Source organism: Acomys minous, assembly GCF_964271855.1.
Source record: "Acomys minous genome assembly, chromosome: 4".
Classification (NCBI taxonomy): Eukaryota; Metazoa; Chordata; class Mammalia; order Rodentia; family Muridae; genus Acomys; species Acomys minous.
The window spans coordinates 26,652,075-26,671,531 of record NC_140486.1 but is presented as its reverse complement, the minus strand read 5'-3'; the positions used below and the strand labels follow the sequence as shown (position 1 = coordinate 26,671,531).

Here is a 19,457-nt window from a genome sequence, read left to right as displayed (position 1 = left end):
AAGAAATCAAAGAGAGAAGGGAGGGGAAGGGTATAGGGAAGGAGAGAAGGAGAGCCAGGACTGATGGCATTCGGAAGACTGACAAGAGATAGCCTGGGCTGTGTTATGAGACCCTAACTCAAAAGAAAAAGAGAAAATAATAGAGAAACGGGCAGATCTGTCACTGCCTGTCCCCACTAGTTTTTATTTTCAACGTGATACAATTTAGAGTCAACAGAGAAGAGAGAACCTCGAAGGAAGAATTGCCACGGTCAAGTTGGGCTACTTTGTGAGAGATTGTCTAGATTGATAATTGATGCGGGAGGGCTCAGCCCACTACGGGCAGCACAGTCTCTAGGGAGGTGGGGCTGTGGTGTATGAGAAAACTAGCTATGTGGATTCTGCTACAGTTCCTGCCCTGAGTTTTTTCAATGAGGGGCTATGATCTGTAAGAGGAAGCCAAAAAAGCCCCCCTTTACCCTAAGTTGCTTTTGGCCAGAGCTGTTTTATCACAACAACAAAAAGGAAATGAACCACTGCCTCATACTTGGCTTACATGATTTTTTTTTCTTTTTGGTTTTTTTGAAACATGGTTTCTCTGTGTAGCAGCCCTGGCTGCCCTGGAACAGAGAGAAGTTTCCAAACTCAACAGGAAAGCCATCTAGCTGAATAAAATTAGTTAACATATGGCCAAACAGGAATTGACATCAACTCTAGGGCAAGGGTAAGAATAGATGAAATATGAGAGTGAGGCAAGACGTTTGTAAAATGAGGGTGGAGACCTGCAAGGTTGTTCTAAAGGCAGCTGTGCCGTCTGGGAAACATGCCTCTGTGGCTTCCTGGAGGAGGTGGAGTTATGCAAATCCAGGGGAGAAAGGTCTTACAACAGGAAGTGCAAGCTAAAGCAACACTCAACACCAGTGAAATGTCCTGTACAGGGACACTGGCTGGCTCCTACGGAATCACAGTGACACTGAGATTACCCAAGATTGCCACTGTTCCTCATGCCGCCCTCTTCCCATCACTGAGCATGGCTAACATGTTTTCATTCTTGGAATAGCCTCCTTACTGCTGTCCTAGCCCTAGAGTCAGCCAGCTTCCTGTATAAATGCTGATCCTTGCCATGGTTGAATATATCCCATAGACTCATATAGTTAAATACTTAGTTATCAGAGTGGTACTATTTGAAAGGAATAGAAGGATTAGGAGGTGTGGCCTTATCAGAGGAGGCGTGGCCTTGTTGGAGAAAGCTTGTGCCTGGGGATGGGCTTTGAGGATTCAGAAACCCATACCAGGCCCAGTCTCTCTACTGATCGGAATGTAGCTCTCAGCTACTACTCTAGAGCCTGTCTGCATGCTGCTATGTTCCCTGTCACGATGATCATGGACTAAACCTCTGAAACTGTAAGCCAGTCCCAAGTAAATGCTTTCTTTTATAAGAGTTGCCTTGATCATGGTATGAGGTTTCTTCATAGCAATAGAACAGTGACTAAAACAGAATTTGGTACCAATGGCATAGCACTTACTAACTGTATTATTTTATTAGTTATATATTATACTTTTATTTTTTAAATATAAGATTAATTATAATAAGTATAATTTATTACCTATTAAAATAATTAGAAATAACTACTATCACCTTAACACACTGCCACTTGTGGGGGCAGAAATAAAATTTCTGTTAGTTTTGTATGGTTCAACTTAAGGTTCACATTTATGGCTTTATATTATTTACACTATATTTATCTCATTTAATCCTCAAAATAGATATGTAAAATAATTCTAATTTTATAGGTAGGCAAAGTGAGGTTCTGGAATTTTAAATAATTTACATAATATATGACAGGCTCATGGTCTTACTGAGTAGCAATAAGCTGGTCTCTACCTCTCATTCCCCTGCCTCAGCTTCCCAAGGCCTAAGATAGCAGGCATGCAAAACCTTGCCAAGCAACCTTCTGTCTTCTTTTGTTTTCTGTTTGAGACAGAGTCTTAATGTATAGCTTGTACTGGCCTCAAAACTTCCTATGTAACCCAGGCTGGCCTCAAATAGTAATCTTTCTTCTTCAGCCTCTTGAGTTCTGGAGTTTCCACCATACAAACCACATCTAGTGTCCTCCCTTTTCTTTCTTTCTTTTTTAAAGATTTATTTATTTATTTACTTATTTATTATGTATACAATGCACGCCAGAAGAGGGCATTAGATCTCATTATAGATGGTTGTGAGCCACCATGTGGTTACTGGGAATTGAACTCAGGACCTCTGCAAGAGCAGTCAGTGCTCTTAACCTCTGAGCCATCTCTCCAGCCCCCTCCATTTTCTTATAATAACTTACACTTCTGTCTTAGTAGATTGCCTTGCTCTCTGAAACCTTCCGGAACAAGCTGGCAATCTCCCAACTCAGCACCCACATCTGGTGTTTACAACTGCCTGCAACTCCAGCTCCTTGGGAGCCAACTCCCTCTTCTGTCCTATGCGGGCACCAGCACACACATGTACAGACATACATGCAGACATATACATAAAAAAATAAAAATAAATATCTTTTTAAAGAAGCCAAAATATCTAACTACGGAGACTCACTTACCTCTCAGTGGGTGGAGGGAAATGTCTGCAGTACTTTTAATTGTCACAATTGCGGGGGACTCCTCTGGCATTTAGTGAGCAGAAGCTGAATAAATATCTTTGTTGTATAGGACAGCCAGCGATAATGAGGAATTACTGGATTCAAAATGTCAATGGGGATGGGGGGCGGTGAGCTGGAGAGATGGCTCAGAGGTTAAGAGCACTGACTGCTCTTGCAGAGGTCCTGAGTTCAATTCCCAGCAACCACATGGTGGCTCACAACCATCTATAATGTGATCTGATGCCCTCTTCTGGCCTGCAGGCAGAGTACTGTATAAGTAATAAATAAGTCTTTAAAAGAAATGTCAATGGGGCCAAGGTTAGGGATCCTTGCTGTTGTGGATGGTGCAACAGCCCAGAGGGATATTCCGCAGTCATTAGAGTAAATCAGAAGGACCTCTGAAAGACACTCATGATATCTGATAAAGAAGGAAAAAGCATATTACAGTCTGGTATGTGAAGGTACTCTGAGAACCTTTAAATATGCAAAAAGTTTTCATTTTGATCTCCTCTCTTTTGTCTTCCTGTATTTTCTAAAGTTCAGTAGTCAAGAACATGTAAAACTTATAAATAAAAACGTTAAAAATGCTCAACACCAAGGATGTGCCCGATGACCCCGGAAGACCTAGGGAACAGACCCCGATAGGTCCTTGTCCTCATGAATTTCCCAGTCCAGTGGGGAAGTCAGAATCCAGTGGGGAGGACAAGAGAGAGAAGGAATAAACACAGTGAAGGGACTGGGATGGGCTGACAGGCAGGAACTGCGGAAGGCAGTGTGCTGCTTCCCGGGGCTAAGAAAACGAGACATGGTAAGCGGAAACTTCAGTGTGCAGACTGCGTCGAACTGGGAAAGAGCACTTGAGCAGGGTGTTCTGCTGAGTTACGGCAGCTGGTTTGGAGAAATGCAGATTTTCATATGGACTGTCAGGAGAAGGGACACTCTTTTCTTTCCCCCCTTTAAAACATTAATAAAGAAGTAAATTGTAACTTGTTCATCCCATTAATGGAATGTTGCAGAGCAACACGAATGAATGAACTACCATCACGTGTGGCGGTGCAGATGAAAATCACCAACGTGCTGCTGAACTGAGGATTTTGTAAGGCTAACCTGTGCACAAGTCACAGCGTTTACCACTGGGTGGAGAGGGACACCTTTGTACACAGTACTAAGTGGGTACAATGCCCCCAAGACTTTATTACACTCTACAGCGAAGGAACTAATCCGCTGTACAATAAAGTCTCTTTACAAAGTTCAAAGGGCCAGCAACTGTTTGTCATCACACATTCCACAGTATTTGTAAGGCACTGTTCACAGTGTAGGGCTGTCGTGGAACCCAGAAGGAGGTTCGGCCAGAAAAGGAATGCGTTTTGTTTTTTTTTTTTTAAACTCCATTTTGCACAGGAGAGGCACACTGACAAGAATTCTGGTGTTTCTAGAGCCTCTGCAATTGACAGCCCACAGACTGTGGTGTGCATTTCTGATTAACAACCCAAGGAAGCACAGGCTAGAGGCAGGGCTGGAGGGACAATGGGAGCAGAAGCTTAAGACAGCGGATTACATCACATCCACAATCTAGAGCGGAGAGAGAATGAATTCACACGTGACTGCTCTTGATTGTTTGTGTGATGTTGTCTCAGGATCCAACTGCCATGTCCCTCCAGCACACCCCACCCCAGTGATGGAGCATAACATGAGACCGTGAACTTAAACACACCCTTTCTCCTGTAAGTTGCTCTTTGTCAGGGTATTTTATCTCAGCAAAAGAGTAGTAGATTAGGGTCGAGGGAATGGGTGGGGAGGCTTGCAGGTGGCCATGTCAAAGCGCTAGTTCTTCCTGCATGGAAGACTGTAGATAGACTTGTTGCCTCTTCTAATTCACCTAGAAGCCAAACAAGGGCTGGAGAGATGGCTCAGAGGTTAAGAGCACTGGCTGTTCTTCCAAAGGTCCTGAGTTCAATTTTGACAACCACATGGTGGCTCACAACCATCTATAATGAGATCTGGTGCCCTCTTCTGGCATGCAGGCACACATGCAGCAAGAATACTGTATAAGTAATAAATAAATTAATTTAAAAAAAGAAGCCAAACAAATCTAAATAGTAATTGTCAGGAGTTGGTCCAAAGAAAGCCACTGAGGGCAGAGAGGACACATTTACAAGTAGACAATAGGAGGCTCTTAAACTGCCTGATGCTTCCTCTGTGCTTAGGATGTACTGTGTGACTGTTCCCTACCAGCTCTTATTAGACCAGAGTGAAAAGGGGCCACACCTCTTCTCTCTCCCAGGCCCCAGTGGCATCTGGGACATGCTGATCCTCATCATTCTTAGGCTCGGGAAGTATTAATAACTTAATCCCTCAGCTTGCCCCTGCTCCTGTGTGGCTTTCTCAGTGAGATTTACAGACAAGACCCAGAGAAGGCCAGATTGAGGTGGGGCACATTGAGCTCAATTGCTGGGAAACTGTCCTGGAAAAGCCAGAGCCTGAGCCCCTCCTTGGGCGCAGCTAGAAGGAGTCCAAGCCATGGGTGAGGTCACAGCAGAGGAGGTAGAAAAGTTCCTGGATTCAAATATTGGCTTTGCCAAGCAATACTATAATTTTCACTACCGGGGGAAGGTCATCTCAGAACTCCTTGGGGCCAAGGAGGCAGCAGTGGACTTCAGCAGCTACCACGATGTGAATAGCGTGGAGGAGAGTGAGATCATCTTTGACCTACTGCGGGACTTTCAGGAGAATCTGCAGGCTGAGAAATGCACATTCAATGTCATGAAGAAGCTCTGCTTCCTCCTGCGGGCTGACCGCATGAGCCTGTTCATGTACAGGGCCCGCAATGGCATCGCAGAGCTAGCCACCAGGCTCTTCAATGTCCATAAGGATGCTGTCCTGGAGGACTGCTTGGTGATGCCCGACTCTGAGATCGTCTTCCCTCTGGACATGGGTGTCGTGGGCCATGTCGCACACTCCAAAAAGATTGTCAATGTCCCCAACACAGAAGAGGTATGCTCCCTGTAAGAGAGACTGTGGGGATACATTGCTTCTGGGGTTTGGGGGTCCAAATGGGCTGGGTTGTTGCTGGCCACTAAGCTTGAGTTAGTCATGGCCTGGTACCTCTCTCTATTTATTGACAGTACTTAGAACTTTCTACTTAGAAAAAATATTCAAAACTAGCAGAAGTTTAAAATGCTACAAAGAGTTGTGTACCTTTCACTCACGTTCACCAATTAGTTACATCTTGTCACATCATATCTACTTCTCTGTTTCTGTGACCTACTAGAAGGAAATTGCAGTCATGTCCTTTTGTCCACACAGCCTTTGGTCTGTATTTCTAGAGCAGGACATTTCTTCCATATCCACAGTAAATGGTGGGATTTGGGGAGCATGACATTCCGACAACACCACGGTCTAACAGTTCATAGTCAGCGCCGTCTGGGTGTCTCGTGCACACTAATGTAGCCCTGTATCCTTTGTCCACTCCCATCAAAGGCCGTTCTTCAGCCTGTCTTCGTTTTCTAGAAGGCTGGTGTATTTGGGGAAATATTTTATGCCAAATTGCACAAACTCACAAATATTTTACAGAAATCCTTTGGTTTCGGCTTATCTAATCCCCACCCCCACCCCCACCATCACCACCTTTCTCTCTGCCATATATTTGTTAGAGTTTTAGATCAGGTTTGCTACACTCTGGGGAAGGAGAGAGTAGGGAGGGAAAGACTCAGTTGGCATCCCAGGCTGACCTAGAAGTCCCTATCGAGCACAGGCTGGCCTCAAACTCTCAACAATCCTCTTGTCTCAGCTCCCCAAGGGCCAGGATTGTAGGCATGAGTGGCCACGCCAGGTTGTCGGATATACCTTCACAATTAGCTTGGCTTTCACATTCTCGCAGATGTATCCCTAAGGTGATGTTATTATATTTTTTCATATTTTTATATCAGGAAACATGGAGCTGATTGTCCCATTACTAAAAAATGTCATTGATTGCCTGTTCTTTCTTTTAAAAATCCAGCAGCCTAGAGAGTCACTGAAAGTTCTAAGCCAGCATGAGCTATAGAGTCAAGTCACGTGCCAACCTGGCCGACAGAGGCTCAACATCAAAAAACCCAAACCAAAGCAAGCTAACCATATCCTGCAGCTCATGGATTTTTACTGGAATTCTGACAAAGATTCCCCATGAGCGTGCTGATCAATTTTCCCTGCTGGATAGTAACTTGAGGGCTGGAAAGCACTTCCACACTTTGTCTCTTGCCCAAGTCAACTCCACTCACCCTTCAGAGCTCAGCTTAACAGTCACTTCCTTGGGAATACCATCTGCCATAGTTGTCCCCTTCCTAAAGCCATTGACCGAGGTGAGATTATTGATTATTGATCTGGGACCTTATTTACTCAGTATTTATCCCAAGGTCCTGAGCAATGTCAGGCACATAGCAAGTGGTCAATAAACACAGCCTAAAGAGTAGGAATTTTGCAGTGATTTCCCATTCACTCCACGGAAAGTTCATGCCTACATTCCGGGGCCATGTGGGCCTCATTTAGTAGTTACACCAGCCATACTAAGACATAGTATTTAACCATTCCCAAGGTCCATCCCTGGATGCTTTATTCCCTTTTGTTTGTTTGTTTGTTTTGAAACAGGGTCTCACTATGTAGCCTTGACCAGTCTAGAGCTCACTGTGTAGACCAGGCTGTCTTTGAACTCATAGAGATTCTCTTGCCTCCATGTGCCATATACCTGGCCTCCTGAACATTTGTGACCTTATTTCTTTATTTATTTTATGTAAATACTTGGAAGGTTCAAAAGGGAAGAGGAAGGGCTGGGAGGATAGTCCAGCCAGCTAGGTGCTTGCTGGGCAAGTATAACCAACCCAGTTCAACCCCTAAAACCCACATTAAAAAATAAATAAGAAAAGCAAACCGTGCTGTCATGTATCTATAATCCCAGAGCTGGGGAGGTAGAGAAAAACAGAACCTGGGGTTTCATGGCCAGCTACCCTTGCTAAATTAATGAATTCTAGGCCAGTGAGAGATTCTGTCTAAGGAATGACACCCAAGGTTGGCCTCTGGCCTCTACATGCAAGAGACATAATTGTACCCCATACATGTGCGCGCACACACACACACACACACACACACACACACACACACACACACACACACACACTATAGAGGGAAGGAAAAGAAGTAACATCAAAGCCCACCTTATCCAACTGGATTCAGGAAGTCTTGAGAGAGGCCTTGCGCAAGGTTACCAAAGCATTAAGCCGAAGCTAACACAGGGGTCATTTAACAGTGACTACCTGATCTTTCTCCTAAAAACCCAGCAGTCTAGAGAATCAGTGAGAGTTCTAAGCCAGCATGAGCTACAGGGTTAAGTCTCAGGCCAGCCTGGGCTATAGAGAGACCAGCTCTGTGGAAACCACTAAGCAGAGGACCATGAAGTTAATCTCCCTGCATGCCTCTTGGCATCCAGGACTAGGGCTTTTGGGAGGAGTCTTGCTAGATAGTTTGTCTCTTTTCACTTGACTTCCAAACTTGGGTATATTCTACCTGCACACAATCTTGCGTAACATCTCACTACCTTGGGATTGCAGGTGATAGCATGGAAACTCTTGCTCAGCGCTATACAGGTGTAAAGTACAGATGGAATTTAAACTCAGGTACTCTGGCCTTGAGTCCACACTCTTAACATGGAATTTAAACTCAGGTACTCTGGCCTTGAGTCCACGCTCTTAACCCTCTGCTACTCCACACTGTAAAATGAGGTCATGAGATGGAGTGTTACTTAAGGTCATTTCTAACCATATTTCAGAAGGTTGAGACCTTACGCCTTGAAGTCAGAGCTGGGTGTGAACATCCTCGCTTCCTAAGAACACACATAGTCTTGGCAAATCATTTAGCCTCCTGGAACTCACTTCTTAATTTATAAAACATTGACAGTACTGTTTTTGCCTCCCACATGCTGAGGTTACAGCTGGGTCTTGTATAATAAGTGCTTTGCCCACTGAGCCACTTCCCAGCCTCTGGACACAAAGTCTACATGCGCAGTTCCTGCTCCTTACTACAATCCCACTGCTGTTTGTAAGGATCTAGTCTAAGTGACAGATTCACACTGCATCTGTGTGGACTACGGAAGAAAATCTAACCCTGCCCTTTTGGACCTTAACTTTTAGGTTCTTTTAGTCTCTGGAAGTGCTAAGCCCTTCATAGGCCTTGGTGGTGTGGAATTGAGGATTTGAGAAGGTCCTCTGATTCCGGAAGATCCAGGCCTAACAGTGTGATGAGCCTCTGTACTGACCTCTTATCTTCTGTTCAGCTCTCAAAGTTCATCCTCGCAGCCACACCTATTCTTTCCCAGAGCCTTTGGGTTTGGTGCAGTGTCCCTGGCTGTGAATGAGTCAGGCCTGCATGTAAGTTCAGCCAGAACCAGGAAGTCCTGTGTGCTCAGCATTTGCACGTTGTTTGCTGCTGTTCTACTTGGGAAATCTTACTTGATTCTAGGCTCTGGGACAGACATGATCTTTCTAACTAGCAGTTGAGTAGAAAAGGAGAAGGTGGTGTGGGCTGGGGTCTGAGTTGTCTCTAAGTGTCTATAAAGATATATTTTGAAACTTCATTGCCCTAAAATGTCTGAGAATAGTTGCAATCATGACATTGTTGAGATGTGAAGCTACAAACTAATTTCCCCAGGGCTCTCCTGCACTTTTGCACCTCTGGCAAATGCTTGCTCTTCTTCAAAGACTTGAGATAAGCATTGCCAAGTAAAATAGAAGTAAATGGCTAAGTTTGGATTTTAAATAAACAAAGAGTAAATTTTTAAAATAAGTATGTCCCTTGAACTATTTAAGATATGCTTACAACTAAAAATAATTACTTATCATCTATGTGAAATTCAGATTTAACTTGGAATCCTGTTTTCTGTTGTGTTGATAAGCAGCATTAGTCTGTAGTAGTCTGCTAGGATGCAAGAGGTTATTTTAATTTTTCTTACATCTGCTGAGACTCCCTTTGTGTCTAAGTATGTGGTCAACTTTGGAGAAAGTTCCATGAGGTGCAGAAAAGAAGGTATAGTCTTTTGTGTTTGGGTGAAATGTTCTGTAAATATCTGTTAGGTCCGCTTGGTTTATTATGTCAGTTAGCTCCAGTATTTCTCCATTTAGTTTTTGCCTGGATGACCTGTCTATTAGAAAGAGTTGGGTATTGAAGTCTCTCATCCTATGTGTCTGTCCCCATCTCTCTTATTTACTGCTTGTCCCTGATACCTCATCCAGCACCTGTGGTAGAGTAGGATACTCAATGAGTGAGTGAACAAGGGGCAGCCCTTCCTCAGCACCAACCATTTCCAGTTCTGAGGGCTGAACCTGTGGACTTCAGGCCTGAAAGAGAAAACCATCTCTGGGAGCCATCCAGGTCCAGTCTGCCTCTGTTCTTCGTTTCTGGAAACTCTGTACTTGGCCTACTAGACAGGAGAGAAACCTCAAGGGACACCTAAACCATCACTCTGACTTCACCACAGGGGACACTGGGGTGGGGTACTAAGTGTCCACTGAAGCCAATCACAGGCAAGCTTCTCCATCTTTGGGGCCCATCATTTTGTCAGGGACTGACTCACACTGTAGTTTGAGCTGGAGGTTTGTGTTCAGTACGATATCCCTCACGATTCTGTGAGCATCCAGAAAGAGCAACCTCATGTTACCGGTTATCTTAGTTCCTTTTCCTGTTGCTGTGATGAAATACCCTGGGAAAAGCACCTTAGAGGAGAAGGGGTTTATTCCCTCTCACAGTTCAAGGGTACAGACCATCGCTGCGGGGACGTCAAGGCAGGAGGAAGAGGAAGCAGCCGACCACAGCACATTCACAGTCATGAAGCAGAGAATGACAAACGGATGTATGCTGCTCAATGCTCTTTCTCTACTTATGTAGTCATGGATCCTAGGCAGGGAATAATGCCACCCCCAGTGGGCAGGTCTTCCTATCTTAATTAGCAATAGAGATAACCCCCCACAGGTCTTGACAGATCCAGTGCCTTGCCTGAGCCAAGGCTCAATAAATACAAATGAATGAATGCATCAGCCAATTAATCAGTGAATAAATCAACAGCTAATGACTGGGGAGAGCAGCTGTGCTACTCATCAGCAAGGGACTTGCCCATGAATGAGAAGGGACAGCTTTGTTTGGTAATTTTGATAATGTATGTAAGTGGTCTGGCTCCTAGCGTAGCACATCCTTTATTATTCAGGAAGCAATGGATTCTACTAACAGAGCCCAGCAGGGGCCCAACAGAATTCAGCACTGTGAGTGTTTGAAAAGAGAGACTGGGGAATAGGGAACGAGAAGCAAAATTTCACTGCGCTTTAAATCTAGCCATGGTGGCGATTATCTAAAATACCACCACTCAAGAGGTTGAAACAGGAAGATGGTGAGTTCGAGGCCACACTGGGCTATGCAGTAAGTTCTAAGCCAGTGGCAGATATGTAGAAATCCTGCTGCACTATAAACAAATGAGTGAATGAAAGAACGAATAAATACCGAGGCTCGCTCCTCCAACTCTGCCCTCCATTCTTCCCCTCTCTCAATGCTTCAGATGCACACATCTTTTCTTCTTCTTCTTCTTCTTCTTCTTCTTCTTCTGCTTCTTCTTCTTCTTCTTCTTCTTCTTCTTCTTGTCTTCTGTTAGGGCTTTATTGCTGTGAAGAGACACATTTAACTGGGGCTGGCTCGCCGTTTGTCATCATGGTGGGGCATGGTAATATCAGGCAGACATGGTGCTGGAGAAGGAGCTGAGAGTTCTACACCTGGATCTGCAGGCAGCAGAAAAAGGCTGAGACCCACTTCCTCCAACAAGGCCACACCTCCTAATAGCACCACCCCTTACCGGCCTATGGGGGCCATTTTCATTCAAACCGCCACATCTTCCCAGCCCATTTCTACCTCCAGAACTTTGTAGTTGTTACGCCCCTCCTGGGAATGAATGCACTACCTGTGCATTGGGCTCCCAGCTCAGAGTTCCACCTGAAACCTTTCTGGTTCTCATTCAAACTCAAGCAGCTTCAGCCTGGCCCCTCCCCCTTCCTGCCCCTCCCTTCCACTGTTAGGGTATTCCTGGTTTGTTTCCCAGAGCAGATTATCTCAGGCTGCAGGGAGAATACTGAACGATTTTCTTTTCTTTTCTTTTTCTGTCTCCTGTATTTAACTGTATGTTTTACCAGGATATACTTCTCTCATTCTCTGCTCTAGGCCCAGGGTTCAGAGCATCCTCTCACACAGAAAACATTCTACCAATATACTGTCTGAGTGAATGATGATCCAGGGGACCTTCTTTATCCACATCTCTCGTGCCCTGGCTTTAAAATTAACGGTTTGAGGCTGAGGAGATGGCTCAATAGGTTAGAGAGCTTGCCGTACAAACATGAAGACTTGAGTTCAAGTCCCCAGCATCCATACACACACAAAACAGTCAGATATGGGAGGGGCAGAGACAGGCAGATCCTTCAGACTCAGTGGCTGGCCAAGCAAAACTGACCAGCTTTGAGTTCAGTAGGAGACTCTGTCTCAAGAGGGCAAGGAAGATGTCCTTCTTCAGCTTCCATCCCAATCCCATGAACATAGCACACACATACACACACACACACACACACACACACACACACACACACATACACACACACACACACAGTAGTTTGCGGGTATTTATTAAGGTATGGATATAAGGATGGCAAATACTTGTGTAGACTCCAGTCTTTTGGGAGCTAGAGTGTTCGTGAGGAGTTCCTTGGCTACGAACTCTCTCAGTGTGTGTGATAGTTAATAGAGTCTACTTGAGAGGGTCTTGACTAACCTCAGAGACAGACCTTTGGGAGTCCAGTGTGAGGGAGCATTTTGATCAGATTAACTGAGATAGGGAGATCCACGCTAAATGTGGACAGCACCATTTCCATGGGCTGAGGTTCCAGACAACATTAAAAAGGAGAAAGCAACAGAACACTGCCATTTGTTTCTCTCTGCTTGCTACAGTGTGATCAGGAGCCTCATGTTCCTGCCTGTACAACTTGCTGGAAATGGTAGACTGTATCTCCTCAAACTGGGAGCCAAAATTAGCTATTTCCCCCTGAAGTTGAATTTGTCAGGAGTCAGAACACAGCAATGAGAAAAGTGACGAATACACTAAAAAAGAGGGTAGATTTAGAGACATCTGCCTTAGAGCAAGTGAGGCCTTAGTACTGTCTTCCCTTGATGAAGGTAAATATTGCAAAGCTGAACTGACTGAAACGAATCTGAGCTTGCCTGGTGCTGTGCTCAGGCCCTCAGCTGTGTCCTCTGAGAATGACACAGAAAACCCTCCTTGGCCAATGCTGCCTTCTAGTTTTTTCTAATCCCGAGACACTAATGCAAGTGGAACATGACTGGCTTATCATAATTCCTTTACCCTTCAATTGTCTGAGCCAACTTCCCTGACCTTATGCCGCTGCCTATTGGTGTAATCTTACTCTTTCTGGAAAGAAATCCCAAAACGCAGAGTGTCACTCCAGGAATATGAACTGTAGGGAAAATTCTGCCAGCTTTGTTCTTGAAAAGTTCACTGAGTTGGCTGTATAGATGAACTTCCCTTCTCAGAACAGTATGCACTGTGCATGTTTGGGCTGGCTGATGTCCCAGGGGACAAGGCAGTCAGGAAATTTACCATGGTCCCGGAGACTGAAAGATGGATTCTTTTGACTACAGACCATCCAGCCACTGTCTCCTCTTCCTGACCATGTAAACAGTGTCAAGCCTCTAAAGATCTGCCAGGCTGCCCTTGGGGTTGGGAGTCAGGATGTGTGGACCTCTGTATTCTACAGTTGTCAGTTGTGCCTTTAAGGCCCATGTTACTGTGCAAACTTCTTTGTGCTACTGAGACCAGATACCTGCCAGAAACAAGAGAAGGAGGCCATTGGGATGGTTCCCTGGCAACCTGACTTTGGTCCCCAGAACCTATGTCAAGGTGCAAAGAGAGAAATTACTCCACAAAGTTATCTTCTGATTGCCACACAAGCGCTGGCACCCATCCCTCACCACAAATGTCATGCCTCTCCCATAATGACAATAAATAATATTTTTTTAACCGAAGGAAAGAAAGGTTGCTTTGGCTTATGGTCTGGGGCTAGTAGTCCATCATGGGGAAGGTGTGAGGGAAGAGACAGGGCAGTTTATGTGACTGTCGCTGAGCAGAGAAAAGGAATGTCTTGGGTGGCTTTCCCCAATCCTCTGTTTACTATAGCTGGTCCACCAGCCTATGGGATGGTGCCACCTACATGCAGGGCCAACCTCCCTACTTTGGCAATCTTCTCTGGAAAGTTCCTCACAGATACTCCCAGAAGTTTGCTTCACTAATCTCAATCCAATCAAGATGACAACCAAAAGCACCGTTAGCGATTCATCAGTGAGGAGCTTGAATCTTAGCCGCTTGGTATAGGCCTGACATATTAGTGGAGCTTTCATACAGATTTGTAGGATGGGGATGGCCACTGAAATGGGCATGACGACAGTAACCAGGCAAAAATAAGCCAGGTGCAGTAGCTCACGCCTGTGACCCCAGCACTCAGGGAGACAGAGGCAGGCGGATCTCTGTGAGTTGAAGACCAGCCTGGTCTACAAAGTGAATCCAGAACAGCCAAGGCTACACAGAGAAACCCTGTCTCAAACAAAACAAAACAAACAAAAAAAGCCAAACCAACCAACCAAATAAATAAAGTAAAAGGTGAAAATATACAGCTATGATTCTTGCACTTGTGGAAGGATGGGGCTGGAGGATTGAGAGTTCAAGGTTGACTTGACTACATACATAATGAGACGGTGTCCAAATAAAGAAAAGAGAAGGGATGCTGAAAATAACAAAGGCTTTTGTTCAATGAGGTGGAGGCCAGTGTAGCCTCTCCGAGGCTTATGTGAACAAGGCAGAGCTCAGGACAGATTCCAAATGCTCACAAGACACGTTAACTTTGAGTTGCAGATCCTCTTTCTGTGAGACAGGCTGTTGGGAGGATGAAGATGAAGGGATGAGGTGGACTGCCATGTGCAATGCCCACGGGCAGTCATCATGGTCATGTGCCTCACAGCTCTCATTTAAGTTTCCGCCTTGGGATTCACTGCCATGATGTGTTTGTCCTCCACGGCCCTTCATGGGGGTGTGTCTCAAGCCTTCTTCTTCTTCTGATGGATGTTGGAGGTGTACATGGTCACCTCAGCCTGCCCTAGCTAAAGGGCAACAGGTAGATGCCTTCATCCCCTTGTCAGCAAGGTCTCTGAGATGTTCTCACTTGCCTCTCTGTGCTTCTCTCAGGATGAGCATTTCTGTGACTTCGTGGACAATCTCACAGAGTATCAGACCAAGAACATCCTGGCTTCCCCCATCATGAACGGGAAGGATGTGGTAGCCATAATCATGGCTGTAAATAAAGTAGATGGACCCCACTTCACCAAGAAAGACGAAGAGGTAAAACTTCTTGAGATACTGCTGAGGGGGCCATGCTAAACCCATTCTTCCAGCTCACAGAACCGCCTAGCCTTGCTGTTTGGCTTGGTTTTACTTTTACCATATATAAGGCATCATAGAGGAAAGCCTGGCAGCATGCAGGCAGACATAGTGCTGGAGAGGTAACTGGGAGTTCTGTATCTGGATTGACAGGCAGCAAGAAGAGAGAGAGAGAGAGTGATACTGGGCCTGGCTTGAGCTTCTGAAATCTCAAAGCCTAACCCCTGTGAGACACTTCCTCCAATGAGGCCACACCTACTCTAACAAGGCCACACGTCCTAATCCTTTCAAATAACGCCACTCCCTATGAATCTATGGGGGTCCATTGTCATTCAAACCACCACAGTTATGTTCCCTGAATGTGTGTGGGGTTGTTTGTTTGTCTGTTTGTTTTATAAAGTGGGGGTGATTTCATAGTATCTACCTTCCAGGACTTACAATGGCCAGGTGACATCCACCAGTGACTTATCACAGAGATGTCAAGTTCAATAAGCACTGGCTATTTTTTTATTAATACATTCTCACTAACAAATCACCAAGTGATTTGTTTCTGAGTGTGAGTTTCCAAGTGAAGAGTCTGCACTCCGTGCTGTGCGGGTTGTATTGGCAGTCGGACGTTTTCTTGTGGTAGAAGTATCCAAGGGAAGGATCGCTCCTTCCCATCTGCTTCCCCCATGCCGTTTGTATCTGTAGGTTCTTCTCAAGTACCTCAACTTTGTGAATCTGCTCATGAAGGTATTCCACCTGAGTTACCTGCACAACTGTGAGACTCGGCGTGGCCAGGTAAGTGGCCTGGCTCCAGAGAGGGGTCCAAACATGTCCTCTACTGGAGCAATGATGGGGTCACAGAAGTCGTCGTGAAGGTACTGGGAACCACTGAGCTGTGTCTGGTGGGCGTCCCCGGTATTGAGAGGTGAGGACTGCTTGGAAGGTTGTCTCCTGGAGTGGTTATGCTTGGATTTGAACTCTTGCTCACTAACGAGCTGTCAGACCCTAATCAAGTTGCTCAGCCTCTCTAACAATGTGGGTATGTAAGATGGGCGTGGTGGTGTTCCCAACACTCAGGTGGTGCAGGCAGGAGGATCAGAAATTCAAGGCCAGCCTCAGTAACATAGCTAATCTGAGGCCAGACTAGGCTACACAAAACCTTGTTAAAACAAACAAACAACAAACAAAACAAAGCATGAGGATAAATATATATATTTTTGATATATATCAAAAGATTTTTAGCAAAATAAATAAATAAGTAACTTATTATTTTAGTTTTTTTTTTTTTTTCAGTGGTGGGGACTGAACTCAAGGCCTGCACATGCAAGGCAAGCACTTTCCTACTGACACGTATCCCTAAGCCATATGCTTTTTTGGGGGGAGAAGGTTCAAGCTAGGTTTTCTCCATGTAGCCTTGGATGTCATGGACTTGCTTTGTAGGCCAGTCTGGCCTCGAACTCACAACAGAGATCTGCCTGTCTCTGCTTCCCTTAGTGCTAGGATGACAGGCATACACCGCCATGCCCAGCTCTTAAGCCATATGCTGAGTATTTTTATTACTAACATGTGAAATAAAATAAATGAAAAGAATGGACCCAATTAAGCCAGCTGATCACAAAACCTCTTCAAGCCTCAGTTTTCTTCCTATAAAGTGGGGTGAATGAGCCTGTTCTTTAGGTTATTGTAAGAGTTAAATTGAATAAACTAAAAAACTTTACAGAATTGTTATTATTTTCTATCTAAGAAACTTCTACTTTGTACTTCAAAACCTCTGCTTATTTTTTTTTTCAAATGTCTTCAGATATTGCTGTGGTCTGGGAGCAAAGTCTTTGAAGAGCTCACGGATATAGAAAGACAGTTCCACAAAGCCCTGTACACGGTCCGAGCTTTTCTCAACTGTGACAGATACTCTGTTGGCCTCCTAGACATGACCAAACAGAAGGTAAGAAAACTTCAAGAAACATGTGGTGACTGAGTACAGTCTAGACAAGAATTCAACTAGCATAGGACACAGTCTGGGTGATTTGGATGGCAGTGAAAGGTTTTACCCAAGGGGTAGGGGAGCTAGCTCAGTCAGTAATGTGCTTGCTGTGAAGCCATGAAGACCCGAGTTTCCCCCATAACTGATGTTAAAGGCATGGCCAGACACAGCACAGGCATAGAGGTCAGAAGACAATTTTTGGAAGTCAGTTCCTCTCTTCCGCCATGAGTTCTGGGGATTGACCTGCTGCCCTCTGCTGTCTCACAAGCTTTTTTCTCTGACTCTGTCATCTCTTTCTCTTAAAAATGTGTGTTTTTGGAGCATGGCGGCACATGCCTTTAATTCCAGCACTCGGGATGCAGAAGCAGGTGGATCTCTGTGAGGCCAGCCTGGTCTACAGAGTTCCAGGACAGCCAAGGCTACACAGAGAAACCCTGTCTTGAAGTGAGGGGGAGGGGAAGAGAGAGAGAGAGAGAGAGAGAGAGAGAGAGAGAGAGAGAGAGAGAGAGAGAGAGTTTTGGTGAATACCTATTGACTCCTATGCTCTTTTAAAGAAGTCTTTTCTAGCTCCCAAGGTCAGAAAGTTATTTTTCTAATGCCAATTCACATAATTTTTATTTTTGTGGATTTTACACATAGCTCTAACCTATACCAAAAATTTTTAATGTATACTATGATATAAGATAAACATTACTATTCTGCATGGACACACAACCAACCAATTATCTCATCTGGAAAAGACCAACCCTTCCCAGTGCCCTATTGTAAAGTTAACCTTTTCTCACTGCAAAGCCGTCTTCCTAGGGTTGGTTCCTGGACTCTCCATTTGGTTGCACTGGCTTATTTCTCTATTATTCTACAGTGCCACTCCTGAATTTCAGTATGAATTGACAATGTTTTGATACACTATCGTGAAAAGATCTCTAGGTTTTATGGTTTATGTTAGAGTTTCTCACTGTGTCGTTCATTTCTTGTACTTTCCATCCTTTCATGCTTTGGAGCTTAAGTTTGAATATTTCTTTTCCTCTACCTACCAGGCCCAGCAGCAACCAAATTCTTGTATCTTTTTCATGAGACATTAAGTTCTTCTAGGGCATATACTGTGTCGTATGCGTGTAGGACATGGGGCTCCAGTAGGGCCCCAGTTCAGTTGGAATTTCTTCCTATTGAAAAGTGCTCAACTACACAGAAGGCAGGTGTGTGTGTGTGTGTGTGTGTGTGTGTGTGTGTGTGTGTGTGTGGTTGTGAACTTTTTGTGAACTCCCTTCTGTTTGTCCTCTGGGTGACATTAGCATAAGCAAACCATCAGGGTAAGCGTGCTCAAAGGAACAAAGGGGAGGGAGAGCTGCCTCTACACACAACGATCCAGTGCAAACAGGTCACTGTTTGTCCCTACCTGCTAACAGCTCAGTGATCAGAGGGAGCCCTGGAAGAGGAAGGCCTTCTCTGAAGGCAGAGACATTGACCTCACACAACCTTTGCATCCCTGATGCACGGAACACGAGCAGAGAAGCCACAGCCGCATTAGTTCTTCCCTTCCTGAACCTTCTTTCTGGGCTCTTTCTCCCATACTCCTTCCTTTCTTTCTTGAGACAAGGTCTCCTGGGTCCCAGGATGGTCTTGAACTTGCTATGTAGTCAGGGATGACCTTGAACTCCTGCTCTTCCTGAGTCTACCCCCTAAGCAGTGGGATTCCAGGCAAATGCTGCTGCTACGTTCACTTGGTGTTTTATGTTGGAACCCAGGGTTCAGGCATACTAGGCAAGCACTCTACCACCTGGACCGCATTCCCAACCCTCTTTTATCTATCCTCTGCTAGTGTCTTGGGCCATAGTAAGAAGGAAAACTTAAGACTGGAAGTTGCATGGGCAGCGAGTTCTTCAAGTATGTGAATAACTTGACTGGCTGCCATTACACATTTGTCTGATTTAGGTGTGATCTGATCGGTTGGCTAGCTACGGTTAACTAAAATGTAACTTGCCATAAAAACATGTCTTTTAGGTTATGACTCCTGAGCTGGGGCTGGAGTCCAGGGCTTTGCATATGCTAATCAAATGCTTTATGCCGCCCCCCCCCCCCCAAGCCCAAGCCCCTGCCCCTGCCCCAGCCCCTGCCCCAAGCTCTGCCCCAGGCCCTGTCCCAGCCCCTGCCCTTGCCCCAGCCCCTGCCCTTGCCCCAGCCCCTGCCCCAGCCCCAGCCCCTGCCCTTGCCCCAGCCCTAGCCCCTGCCCCTGCCCCAAGCCCTGCCCCAGCCCCTGCCCCAGCCCCTGCCCCAGCCCCTGCCCCTGCCCCAGCCCCTGCCCCAGCCCCTGCCCCAGCCCCTGCCCCTGCCCCAGCCCCTGCCCCAGCCCCTGCCCCTGCCCCTGCCCCTGCCCCAGCCCCTGCCC

At 45.6% G+C, this 19,457-nt stretch overlaps 1 protein-coding gene across 2 annotated transcripts in view; it reads left to right on the top strand.

Annotated features, from left to right (window-relative positions):
• Positions 1–5,123: 5,123 nt before the first annotated feature.
• The window catches only part of PDE6A (phosphodiesterase 6A), a gene marked incomplete at its 5' end in the record, with an annotated part of 65,708 nt that continues 51,374 nt past the window's right edge, over positions 5,124–19,457 (top strand). Inside the window, 4 exons of one of the 2 annotated variants that reach the window (XM_084779098.1) lie at positions 5,124–5,597; positions 14,911–15,063; positions 15,796–15,885; positions 16,892–17,032. In XM_084779098.1, the coding sequence (XP_084635224.1) occupies positions 5,124–5,597; positions 14,911–15,063; positions 15,796–15,885; positions 16,892–17,032 (858 nt within the window). The remainder of the gene's footprint in view (positions 5,598–14,910; positions 15,064–15,795; positions 15,886–16,891; positions 17,033–19,457) is intronic. The other variant, XM_084779099.1, reaches the window with a different exon arrangement.